General features: G+C 34.5%; 1 protein-coding gene across 12 annotated transcripts in view; it reads left to right on the top strand.

Annotated features, from left to right (window-relative positions):
- Positions 1-14305, top strand: part of DMD (dystrophin) — a 2265680-nt gene that overhangs the window by 843304 nt on the left and 1408071 nt on the right. For all 12 annotated transcript variants that reach the window (XM_070503127.1, XM_070503123.1, XM_070503121.1 and 9 more), the window contains 2 exons: positions 12509-12697; positions 13250-13431. In XM_070503127.1, coding sequence (XP_070359228.1) covers positions 12509-12697; positions 13250-13431 — 371 coding nt within the window. The remainder of the gene's footprint in view (positions 1-12508; positions 12698-13249; positions 13432-14305) is intronic.

The raw sequence follows: 14305 nt of genomic DNA, 5'->3' as shown, positions 1-14305 counted from the left end.
AAGGTCTATATTATTATAGTCAACAATTTTATATTTTGTTAAAGCCATGATTTACTGGTCATTAAAATGTAACAGTTGGATAAAGAAGGCTCAGCTGAACAAGAGAATCAGTCTTAAGAAGGCAAGTGTGTGATGAATAGAAAGAAAATTAATCTTTTCTATATGTTTTATTTCTAATGATGTAAAAATGACATTACAGGCATCACTGTAATAAAACTTGTATATACATTATATATCTTAAAGATTTGCTTTGTCTATGTCATTTCCTATTTTATGCAACATTTTCTGAACAGTGCATTAGATTCCTTTATTATTTTAGCCTGCATTTGTTTTGTAGACATTTACATTGCTAAAAAATAATTGCTATCTGTGCTATGAAAAAATGTGTGCCTATGTATTTGTCATAAAACTATTAGATTCTGCAAGGACCTAAGGCAAACTCAGCTAGCCATTGGTTCTAATTGTGCTTCATCTCAAGTGGTTTTCTTTCCCTAGAGGACAGTCACTGATGATAGTGGCATCAAATGCACAGGCAAGCCTAAACCAAACAAGAAGCTTTCCACTTGGCTCTGTTCAGCAAGCATACACATTTCTCCCCAAGAAACTATTTAGTTGTCATAAATCTTCTTCTGGAAAGCTGATTTTCAGTTTCTTGTTTTCACACTGAGAAATGGTCAATATATCGGCAATGAGTATTATGTATTGTTCACTGGCAAGTGATATCTGTAAAGGTGATCTGCTATATGCTAAGAACAGAGGATTTTGAGTCTTGTAGGATGCCAAAACCTCCAGTCAATTTCATCAATATTTCAGACAATACAGTGGGGAAAAGTCAGTCAAGGCAAATTACCAGTGTATACATTAAATATCTTTGTAGATCCCATTTGGGTTAATTTTTCTAGCATTTCTAAATACTTTGCTGTATATGCTGCTGACAAGGAGCAAATTTAATTATTTTGAATTTCAGCAGCCTTTCCTTCCTTAGCCTTAACTTTCTTGTTGAGGTGCTAATGAGCTGTGAAAAGGCCAAATGGAAGAGAAATAAGAGCTCCAGATAATCCATACTCTGATAAACTACTCCCATGATAATTGGCAGTTTATGGTTCTTCTGGGACAAATGGGAGAAATAAGCAATGTTGGCCAAGTATATGGAGCAACTCATATTAATAACATTGTAAAAGAAGTTTACAAGGCAATCACAATCCTTTTAAACAAATGTCACGACTGTACCTTCAGGCCTAGGCACAATTTGATTTCCTGAAAAGCTTTATAGGTCAGGTTGAGCTGCATCCCAGAATTTCTAAATCAGGAGATTCTAAACATACTTGTGACTATTTCCCCTGTAGCTTAAATGAATTTCCTTTTCCTGATTTATAGTTTCCCCAGAACAAACACATATTTCACCATGTTTTCTTGCTTGTTTGCATGATTTTTAATTCATCTTCATGTTAATTTTTTAAATTGCTGACATATTTTGATATTCAAGGCTTAATTCATTGTTTTAATTTGTATATGTGGCAATAATTCTTTTCCCTTCCTGGTGTAATATGAAATAAGGCCAATAGACAACAAAATACCTTTTATAGAATAAGTAGGGATTCTGTAGAAAGTTTCCAAGAGTTATGCAAATCAAGAAAAGAGTAACTAATTCTGCTCGAGAGTATTTTAAAAATATAATGAAACATTTTTAAATATAATATTATTTCAATATGTGAACAAAGAGAGTCTTTTTATTCCTTCTGTTTCTTTCTCTTCCTATGTGCTTATCAAACAGAAAAATACCAGTGATATTATAGCTACATATTTTACAGTATTCGTAATTTTATGTGGTGATTTAAAAGTTTAAATATATAAGTAAATTTTAGGGCATTGTACTAATGAAGCTCATGGTAGATTTTAGACATCTTTATATGAACAAGTTATCTATTGAGTAAACAGGAATTGTATGCCAAACCCAGTCATATTATAAACATGTAAAATTAGTCACAGAAGGGTCTAAGGGAGGAGGAGACTAGATGAATGAGAGAATTCTATTAATAGTTCTGGGAGTGGATGAGAGACTCATAATTATTACATTCACATAAAATATGACACACTATTATGTTTTGATTTTTAAATGCAATTTTACCAATCTAGCTCTCTCTGGGAAATGTTTCTTTCCCTTAAGTTATTAAAAATGTCTGGCAACATAGTTAAAATTACAGGCTTCTGTGAGACAGTTCACCTCCCATCTCTGCCCTTCATTAACTGTGTGACCTTGGGCAAGTTTCTAACCTCTATGAATCTGGTCTTCCTCTTGTAAAATGTAAGCAGGAATCATCCTTTATGTTGTAAGGTTAAATTAGGTAATTTAATGGTGTGCTTGCACCATAGCTTACAAATAGGAAACACTGAACGTATCATGCTTGTGTTCTGATTATAAATTCTATAGGAGTTCAGAAGAAGAAGAAAGCATTATAGATTACAGTGTAGTCTACAAAATGGAGAGCACCTACCTAGGAGGCCCACAGATGATCCACTGGGGTTCCAGAAGAACATATTATGATGTCTGTTCATATGCATATTTTATTTAAAATTAAGAAAGAGAGAAACTTCACTAATTTTTAATATACAAGTTTTCACATGATTTCATATAATATATGGTACTTGATCTCCTCAGTGAAAAATCAGAGATCTTCAATATGGTGGGTTGGTAGTGGGGCCCTCCCTTATTTATTGGCATCGTTGATGTGGTGGATGCATCGCAACACATGTGGACACTTATGTAGGTTTACAGATTGCATTATCTTGAGTAGTAGAATACTTATAACATTTTGCAGTAAAATGGGAGTGTCCCAGAAGATCGTTTTTACTGCACAGAAATGTTCTAGTTATCTCATGGCAAAGTAATTGAAAAAATTTAGTTGTGTATTTTCTTTTTCGAAAAGACAAGTGTTCCAAATATGCTGAACATTTCTCTGTTGGCAAGTGGCTATGAGGACTATGTTATTTCTCAGATATTTCCAAAAGCAGTAATCTCTCCTTGCAAGGCAAAGTTCTGTATTAACAAAGATTAAGAAAAGAACTGAATTTTGTAATAAATTTGTGCTATGGAGAGAGTATTTCAAAAATGGATATTTGGCAATATTCTCATCGTGTTTCAGTTATAAAACTTTTCACATCTATACACAGAAACTTTAAATTCTTTTTAAAATATTAAAAATTAAATGTTTCAGTGAGGTTTTGAATCCATATTATAAATATAAAAATATTTTCCTTTGACATTGCAAGAAATTCTGATTTAGATAGTAGAAGATTAAATTTTATTAGCCAGATTTTTAAAAAGTACCTGATGGACTGAGTGAAAACTGAGCAGGACAGCTAAATTTAATCAGTCCTCAAAATTGCTATTGAACAAAGTGATAAAAAGTGGAATATGCCCTCATCAATATTATTTTGATAAAAATGAACAATTTAAAAAATTGGAAAGCATTATTTTAAAGGACCAGGACCAGTCATACAGGAGATGAGATTTGAGCTAGAACTTAAAGGAGTATATGATTTAAATGTGTTGGGCAAAGCTTTTTTTGTTTTGTTTTTAATATGTTCATAGCAGGAGAAATAATCAAGTTGGAAGGTGAAACATGAAATGGGTGATTTGTAGGTTTCCAAAGCCGTGAGAGAGAGAATGGAGGAAAAATTTCTGAGCCCATTACATAATAGGGTAGGAATTTGGGACTTTAAGAGTAAAATCACTGAAGCTTATTGTGTACAAGAATAACATGCCCAATATAAACACTGCAAGTATGCTCAAGTTGAATTGAAGAAAGCAAAATATGGAGGAGAGGGAATCAATTTGGGGGAAAATGTCATTAATGTAGTTCTTGCGTTATTTTAAGGCATGGTTTATCCAAGTGTCACTACTGACATTTGGGGCCTGATCATCTTTTGTCTGTGGAGCGGGAGAGGGTGGTGACGGCACTTACGCTGCTGCTGGTCTGTGTGCTTTGGAGAATGTTTAGCAGCATTCCTGACCTCCACTCACTAGAAGTGCTAGACGTCAGTAGCACCCTCCACCCCCAGCAGTGACAATCCAAACCGTCTCTAGATATTGTCAAGTGTCCCCATGAGGGCAAAATAGCCCCTCATTGAGAACCAGTGGGTTAGGGTGATGCCGCTGGAATAAAAAAGAAGAAGTGAATGTGAAATAAATTGTAAAGGATGTTGCTTGCTGGAAAGCTTTCAATCAGGTTGTTGAAGAAAAAAAGTCATTTGAGTAATAAAAGTTTTTTTAAAACTTTTATTGCATACATGTAATATTCTGTGTCATGTATACATGTCTATTCTATGTCAGTGTCACTTGGGGCTCTATATTGCTTTTCTGCTCATGTTTTCCATGGCCTCCTTTCATAATATTGCCTCCTTATATGTATATATACATATATACCCTTAAATCCTTTTTTAGTATCTTCCCTAAATCGGGAGCTAGTCTTTCTAGCTTGTAGCCAGCCCTCCATGACTTTTGAGTCTTTTTCTTCAAGATGTAAGAAGAAATGTTAGTACAACAAAAGATAAAAACTTGTCAAAAGATTTCACACCTTTTGTTTCTATCAAGTGCAATGGGCCCTTAGGCACTCTTCTCAATTCTCTGAACCTTAAGATTAAAAGCTTTATTGTCAATGGGACCCTGAGATATAAACTTTGAAGCATGATCACTCCTGTTAGGAGCCAGTGATAAAACTGAGGAACTGCCCATTGCTTTCATCTCTCTATATGTACCTTCTGGTCTACTTACACCAATAGGCAGAGGACTGCTCTGGTCTGTTATTACTTGCCTTGAGGCAGAGGGCAGACTTTGCAGCTGATAATGAAATCTACCCAGAGTCTTCCCAGGGCTTAATATCATTGGATTTTCCTTACAAATGTCAAGCTCTAAAGGCGTTAAACAAAGGATCTTCCCTTGAAGAGCATAGGGAGACAAACAGTGCACTGAGTAAGGCAGCAGGTCCTATAAACAGAGTGGGGTATGCTGTTTCTTCTGTCTGCTGTGACATGGAAAGATGCAAGAACTTTGATCTCACTCCCTTAGGAAAATATGTCCTAATATTTATGTAAAGTAAGATGTGAAATTTTTACCTGGCATATGCTAGGAGATTGATTATTCAACAAATATTTATTATGTTCTACTGTGTGTCAGACATAGTGAATCTAATGAACAAAACTTTACACTCAGGGAGCTTATATTTAGTCCACTATGAGGGTTTTTCTGAAGACTATATCACACCACACTTTTAGGAACAAGGACAGGAGACAAAAATATGTAAAATAAATAAAGAGAAAACCTAAAGAATTTAGTGATAGATGTGAACGGTGACGGGATAATCCAAGTAGCTGGTGTACCTGAAGGAGGTGGAGATAACCATTGTGTCTGGGGAAAAATTACCCCTTTAGCGAAAGTGTCTTAATTTAATTGAATGTTTTTTCACAACCTAGAATCTAAATAAAACTAAACTTCCCTTTGTTGATGTTACTTCTTACTTCTTTAGCTTGTACCACCACCTGGGCTATGTCACATGACTGCCCTTCTATTGTCCCCTTCTTCAGTGTGGTATCAGTGTCTCTGACTTGCAACCATCATTTGAACTTTACGTTTGATTTCTGACTTACCAACATAATGAAGTCCAGGTATTTTCTTAGTAGTTTCAAAACCATTGACTGTAAATTTGTGAAAATGAAGAAAAGAAAAAATATAATTTTTTAAAAGGCAAAGTTGATCAGCTGAACTGTGATCTGAATGAAAATGGCTTTGATCATCTTATCAACCTTTATTTTAACCTTCTTTAAATGGATCAATCTGATATACTTGGCAAAGGACAGTTTGCAATACATTGTTATTTGAAATTAAATCCTTCCCAAGTGACTAAGGAGATTTGAATTATGTTAGTTTAATGACTTTTTTTATGAGCCCGGGATATAACTTCTTCTAATAATTTTATTTATTTTTATTGAGATATAATTAACAAATAACATTATATTAGTTTCAACTGTACAACATAATGACTCACTCTGTGTATATATCCTGAAATTATTACTACAATAAGTCTAGTTAACATCCATCACCACACATAGTTACAAATAAATTACATATAAATATTTATTTTATTTTTAAGAAGTTATATTAGGATATTTTGTGAAGGTGTTATTTCATAGATTCTGAAACCATTTTCTTCATTAATAGAGATTTATCAAATTGTGGGAAAGACATGTGTTTTGGAATCCTAACAAGCTGGTTTTAAATCCCAGAACAGCCAATTACCTTTGTGACCTTTGGCATGTTATTTAATTTTTCTGCTCCCATTTCCTCATCCTACTATTCTGTCCTCCTGACATGTTGTGGTGAAAAATGATATAATGCATGTTAAGTGCTTAGCAAATTGACTGACACTAAGTGCCCGATAAATAATGGCAGCTCTTGTTACTGCTATTATAGATGTAGTTGTTGTTGTTGTGATTGTTGTTTTAATAATCGCCATAAGAGCAGGCCATAATTTTTCCTAAATCCTCATTAGGGCCTAACTTTGAACTGAATTTCAGGCACAAGCAATATTAAAAATTACCTATTTAATGGTATCATTAGATTGAATGTCACGTATAGTGTTGCATGATGGATTAATTTCTCCTAAATCACTTCTGTAATCATTTTTCATACTTTGAATAATACCCTGGTTTACATGTTATATCTCTGAGGAAACACAGTGGAAATGTGGCAAGAATATTTACAGATACTAACCCTGGTTCCTCGTAACTGTTCTTCTATTATTTAGGAAAAGAACCACTTGGTTATCCCTCTGTAATCCTTTAGCTTTTAAATAATCTTTCACTGAAGGATGAAAAGATTATAGAATACACCAGAAAATTCACCATCCATGCATTTACTTAGACTCTATAAAAAAGAACTATGATACATTTAAAGGAACTAAGTGATAAAATTTTCAAATGTTCTTGAAGCATTAATACATTCAAGAACAATAAAACTGTTTTTATCCAGGTTAAAACTCATATCACACTTTAAGGTTGAATTTGGGGAAGTTGCCAAAATAGATCAGTTTCGACAGAAATATAAAACTACTCAGTGATAGATTGTGCCCTCTGGAAATGTCCCAAATATTTTTCTAAGAGCTTTGTGGTTTGCTGGATTGCTGGTTTCACTACCTATATGTAGCCATTTGATGACTTATCTCAGTTTGAATTGCCAAAATCATTCTTCTAAAAATACACACAGCTCACTCAACTGTGTTTCCTCATAAAAATCATTTGCCATTTCATTGAACATTGGTCCCCAAATACAAGCAATGCAGAGCATTTTTTGGAGATTAGAATGTGCTTAGCATTTTATGTGCATTCTCTCATATAATCTTTTCAACAATCCTATGGAGACATATTTTTATTTCCGTTGTTTTGCAGATGAGGAAACTAAGACACAGAGAAGTTAAGCAACTTACCCAAGATTAGAGAGATAGTAAACTGTGTTTTAAAAAATATTTGTGTATAGAGTAGTGTCAAGGCTATCACTCTGTATTTTATTATGACAAGTTCTATCACTAGAAGTGTTTCCAGATATTTGTCCTGGACATTGCAGAACTAACATATATACTCATTTGTCTTCCCTCATTACTTTATTTTTCCCCTCTCTACTCTTCCACATTTATGCGTTAGCAACATCTTCAAGGAACATAGGTGACAATATCTAGTAATTCTTCATGCAAAAGGGGAGTAACTAATCCTTTGAAATAGGTGGGTAATGTTCAATAAATTTTAGTGTTCTTAATTTTGAAAACAACCAAAATTGTTTCATCCATTCATTGTTATGCCTCTCATCTGAATCATTATTTGCCCAGTATACTGCAGAGAAACGTACACTACTGTGATAAAGACAGAAATTAAAATAAGATCAAAGCATAGGGAGAAAAGTTAGTTGCACTTGATGATACTGGCATCTCCACTGATGAAATGATTGGTGTCTCTTTCTTATGCATAGATCTTCTATGAAAAGAGCAAAGATCAAGTTTTCTAGAACATTTGCTTTGATGCCATCATATGTATGAACTAGCATCAAGCTTATGTGAAATATGAAATACTATGAAAATAAATACATATTTTGGGGAGCTAAAACCAAAAGCATAAGCCTCTCTCTATGTAACTGTTTGTCTTCAAGTTCTCTGTTAAAGATAGATTTATAAAGCATGTGTTTTGTTTCAAGGGTTCTATTGAAAATGTACAAATGCAGAATTCAAGCAAATTTCTTCTTTCGTGGGTTTACTTGTACTGAAATTCTAGAACCATTTCCAATTTTTGTTTCATGAACTATAGGAAAAAACCTTTTCATCTTGATTTAGAAAATACATGCCTACATGTATACATAGACATACATAAATATGCTTGTCTGAAATGAAAATTCACAAAACAATACTAATCCTTAATATAAATGACACACACTGATATTTTGTATTCTATTTAATTTTAAGTAGAATATTCCTGGTCATGACCCACTAGATATTCCTGGTCATGACCCACGAAAATGATTTTATGGATCACTGATGAATCATGATTTACAAATTTGAAAAACATTGATCTGGACAAAGAAAGTATTACTGAGCCTAGCTGACAATTTCAGCCATAATCATATATATAGGTAGAGTTGAATTTATGGACATAAAACATGATTAATTGAGTTATTTATGTAATTTTACACAGCTTATACCTGTTTGAAATTAACTTTAATAATGCTATATTTGCAAAGTTTTTGTTTTATGAACATCCTCAGACAAAACTTTTAGATTCAGAATTTATGAGTATTAGATATCATATTCTTGAGTATAAATATTTGCCTTTTAAAATTTTCTCCAAAAATTCAAGCCTCTGTAGTTATCAGGAAATCATGAAGTATTTACTTTTTTAATCCAAATTGTACAATGGTAAAATATGATGTTGCATGACTTGAGTAATAGTGTTATTTACAATTTATCATTTGGAGATTATTTGAACTCAAGATTGTTCATGAGTTTTGGAACTTTTAAATAGGATCTAGGTTGAGGTTCAAATTTCAGAATGGTTTTATTTAAGTGGTGTTTGCTCTTAGAAGTTTTGGAGTTATTTTTTTCTACAATAATTGTCTGGCTTTTGAAGTCTGGACAGTGACTTAAGAAGGTAACCTTGGGGAAGGTTATGTTTCAAAGATGGTTCTTATGTATATAAGAATTTAATAATGATTATAGCTATAACATACTTTATTGGTTTCTTACACAAGGTCAGGCATTCTGCCAAATACTTTATATACTCTCTCTTAATTCTTACCACAATCTTATTAGGAAAGTATTATTGTTCCTACTTTACATATGAGGAAACTAAGGCTAATGATAGGGCTGAGTAACTTTCCCAGGGTTTTACAACCACGTTCTACTGTACATAATAAAATTGCCATCTCCTCTCACCTGTAACACAGAGAAGGCAAAATATCCAGGATTGGATTGTACTTTTTTTCACCTACACCCAGAGCTGGCTACACAATTTGTGCAGCCCAGTGAAAAATGAAATGCAGAACTCCTTGTTCAAAAAGCAGGAAGGAAAGTGTTGTTAAAATTACTAAACTAAAAAACTGTTTCCTTATTCTGTGATCTCTCTCTCTCAACTTGCCATCGTGTTTTTTATTTGCTATTTAACATCATACTGAATAAAGAAAATTAAAATTTTAAAGTATTAACATGAGTTTTACTGCTCCTTGTTATATTGTGCAATTGCAGTTATACATGCAAATATAAGACTGTTTAACTCATGCAGAATCACTGGCATTACACAATTTGTATTTTGTAGCTTGTATGTGCATATATATTTCATTCTTAACATGGAAACACACAACTAGCTCACCTGTTTTTATTTAACTTCTTGATAGGTGCACATTCTGCCAACTCTCTACCTTCAGCTTTCTGAAGAGTAAGGAAAGACTGGAAAGAAAAGGAACCATGGGTTGCCCTCTTTTTTCTTTATTTCTGTGTAATCTATTTCAGCATAAATGTTTGGCTAATACAAGAAAGAGATACCAGTAAGGAAGAATATGATAGGGTTCTGTGGTGGTTCATGTTTCTAAGAATTGCTTTCTTTCTGTATTTGAAGCAAGTTCTGGTTCAAACAGAAAGCATGGGGCTGTTAGTGTCCTCACTCACTCAGTCATGGACATAGTTACCTTGCACTCACTTTCAGTCTTGCTGAACTCCCACATATCGTGGGTCTACCAGAGTTCTGTGTTCATAGGGCATCAAAAACACTGTATGCAAATGGGGCAGACACACATATTGCACTTATCTCCTCTGCTCACGTGCATACTTTGCACTCCTTTGGACTTCATTTGCAAAACCCAAGTTCAAAGATAAAATTATTAAGAATTTTAAGATGGCAATGTCAAGAAGCAGATTAAACAAGCATGGATGTGTCCTCCTGATCCGTGGGCATTGTACAACTGCTCAGTTTGCACAACTGTGAAGCTGGTCCTGTCTACACACATCTCCAAGCCTACCCTTTTGTGACTTTTCTCCCCTTAATGCTGACTTTAGTATTTATTATTAGTAGTATTTATTAATACTATTGTGGAGTAATGGATGGATGGAGAGAAGGGCTACACCATGGAACTGGTTCTAACTCCTAAGACCTTCAGAAATTGCCTTGGCCTTGGGAAGGCCCAGGTGAATAGCCCTCTCAGGACAGTTATGCTTTGTGTGAGGTACTAGAGTTGGCTGATTTTAACTTATCAGGATGATATATTTCTGCCAGTTCTCTAGGAATAGATAACGAGTGCATCATTTGATGAAAATATCATACCAAAGACTGCCACTATGCTTTGTCATCTTAAAGGATTTAATAGTTGAAGAAATTTGTAATATTAAAGTTTCAAAATTAGAGCATTTATCAGAAGAGCACAATTAAGTTGGTGCTGGCAGCTCAGTTGGATAAGGCCAAGCATTGAAGGGAACTAGAAATTCAAGGCAGACATGCCAGTGGAGAGCCATCAAAAGGAAGAATTTTGCTTAGGAAAGATCATGAAATACCCCAAATAGCTTCTGGTTGTTCTACACTGTCTTTTGTTTCCTTTGCAAAACCCTGTTTGTTAGGGCCCAGTGCTTGCTTGCTGTCTTTGGAGTGCACAGATTTCTCTCCAAATAGTTCTAATATTTTTGCTTGCTTAACTACATCAATAATTTACCTGTGTCCCTTACCTCAGCAGGAGACCCTCTTGAATGCAGTCCTTCTCAGGATTTTTGAAGCCCAGCAACCTATCATGAGTGCACTTGATCCAAAGAAAAATTCATGCAGATTTTCTCATTTGCCCCAGTTTCTGCTGTTGGTAATTGCCCTAAGTTTAAAGCAGCAGACACATAGGTTATCCCAAGAGGTCTCTCCTGTCACTTGATAGTACTAGTCCCGTAGCTTCTGAATCTCTGCAGACACACAACCAGGTTTAGGGGGCAATACACCATCTTGGAAACTACCCTGTCCTCAACAGGTGATTATCTTGAAGTCTTCATTACTTGGGTTGAGGTGAGAAGGTGGAGAGAGTGCATAGCACTCTAGCCACTCCAGAGGAATCTTTTCTCATGACATTTCCCCAATCCTTGCTTCCTCTTATACATCTTTGAGCTAGGTAGTGGATTAAGGGTGGTGGGAGAAGTTTGGTGCTCCTGTTTTAGCAATTCCTTCTTAGGTGGCCTGGATCTTCTTTTTGGAATTATGGACACTATGTACCCATTGTTCTGAGCTTTAGGGTCCCAGCAGAAATTTAGGGTTCTAAGACAGCTGTTGAGATTCTCACTTAACATCCCGCTAATTAAATTCGGAAGCAAATACTTCATATTTTACTTCTCCTAAGATAATATCTTGCTACTTAAGCCATGGCCTTCTGGAAATAAAGGCTTAGTTTATAGAAGTCATTGTACTGTTAGAAATTCAGATGTGTGAATGAAGTGTTCCTTTTAAAATTTTACCTTCCTCCCCTCACTTATTTTCATACTGATAACTTTTCTGGTTTGTAAATTTCCAAAATATTTCATTACCTAGGGGCTCTTGGGAAGATATGTTTCCTTTCAGGCCATTACGAAAATACGTAAATATAATACCAATAATGTAATGTAAAGGATTGAAAATATGAACTGAAAAAAGTTACCTATGGATGAAAATTCATAGTATTTAAAATACAACATGAAGAGATGGTGTAATAATTCACTTTTTATAGTAATACAGAAAAGCTTTAATAAAATATTAATTTGAAGTGGATTTCCACTGCCGTTTGAGAATTTGTGTGTATATTTGTGATGATGTTAAAATGTAGTCTCACTATCCTATGTGTCTGCTGTTCATGTCTCTGATAATGTAAGTGAACATTTCCGGCATTTTAAATATTTCATTTGATTTATCATTTAATGTACTGGAACAGTCTGCAAAGATACTAATTGTATAACACCCAATTTATTTTATTGTTCAGCATTTGGAAGCTCCTGAAGACAAGTCATTTGGCAGTTCATTGATGGAGACTGAAGTAAGCCTGGACAGTTACCAAACAGCTTTAGAAGAAGTACTCTCATGGCTTCTTTCAGCTGAGGACACATTGCAAGCACAAGGAGAGATTTCTAATGATGTAGAAGAAGTGAAAGAACAATTTCATACTCATGAGGTAAACAAAACATCGATTTATGAAACAAAACACATGACTTGTCATGATGGCACGTCTCTCTTTTTGTCTCAATTACTCTGTAAGGTCCTTGTATTTTGGAAATTTAGTTTTTATTTTGAGATGGAAACAAATAAATGTTCATGTGCTTGGGATTCTAACAGCCAGCATTTAAATTTCCTCCTTGGAGAGCCACACTTGAAGGTGCTGAGATTTGATTTTGCCAATGACTCATACAGGATATGAAAGCCCAGCTCCCTTCTCTTGGCTCAAGGCAATGCTGGGATGTAACTTACACACCACAGTACCTGTGTGGAATCACTTGCTCACAAATCCTTATCTCAGGGTCTGCTTCTGCTGAAGGTGACCTAAGCTAGTAATTTTCCTTAATTCATATTAAAAACACTATTGGGTTTTCTTAAATAAAAGTTAAAATACTTTTACTGGGAATACAGTTTAAATGGGCCACAAAACTTAAAATTGCAAAAAGATAAGATTCTAAACCATAATGATTTACCTAAACTGTCAACTCTTGTCAACTCCTTTCCCTGTCAGGGGTACATGATGGATCTGACATCTCATCAGGGACGGGTTGGTAATGTTCTACAACTGGGAAGTCAACTGGTTGGAACAGGGAAATTATCAGAAGATGAAGAAACTGAAGTACAAGAACAAATGAATCTCCTAAATTCAAGATGGGAATGCCTCAGGGTGGCTAGCATGGAAAAACAAAGCAAGTGAGTCTTTGCTTTTTAATTCCTAAAAATAGCAAGTTTTGGAATCTTACTATTATTTTGATGCAGTTTCTTGTTTGAGTTAGGAGTCTCAGTTTGTTCCTAAAGCATGCAGCTCTTCTTCAGGGGTCATTTTGGTTGGATTTTCATGTCTGTTACCTTTTGGTTTTCACTTTTGTAATTGAAGTGGAGATGTTGGATAGAAGGACCATTATTTACAGAACTATCCCTGAAAAGTTGCCAAAATTCTTGCCATAGTTAATGTTTTCCAAGTTTTCTCCAAAAATTAAAATGTGAATATAGAAGGCGCGGAAGTATACACAGGAAACTCTGCACATAAAATCACCTATTAGCTGCAGTTGACAGGCAACTTCTCTTCTGAAGGAAAAGCTCTCGAAATGTTAAATAGTTTCTCATATGTTTATGGAAATCCTCTTGGAAAAAAGTTTCTCATCTGTGTTTGGAAATCCTTATTCACATCGGGTATGGTTGTGAATTATTTTAAGAATATATTGACTTAATCAAAGAAGAATTTTCGAGACATTTCTGAAAATGGCATATTTCTTGTAGAGGTAACAAGTAGATCTCATCATTCTGGATGTGTTGCTTTGATTTATATTGTTAGGTGTGTGTATTCATGTAGAGCCTATCGAGACAAGATAGATTTATTTTTAAATGAAAAGAAATGAAGTGCCAACTGTGGATTTGAATACATTAAGCTAGAGAAATTGTCCAAGTGCCTTAAGTTTACTTAGCTATTATTTATGAAGATTAAAAGCTTTAAAACAGAACCAAAGAAACTCATTAGATATGCTGGGAGGATTGCCATTCCAGTACTAAATTATTGTGTGACAATAGAGAGGGGGAAAACACATTT

This window comes from Equus asinus, chromosome X (assembly GCF_041296235.1).
Source record: "Equus asinus isolate D_3611 breed Donkey chromosome X, EquAss-T2T_v2, whole genome shotgun sequence".
Lineage (NCBI taxonomy): Eukaryota > Metazoa > Chordata > Mammalia > Perissodactyla > Equidae > Equus > Equus asinus.
Note: the sequence above shows the minus strand (reverse complement) of the source record. Positions and strands in the feature narration are given on the sequence as shown.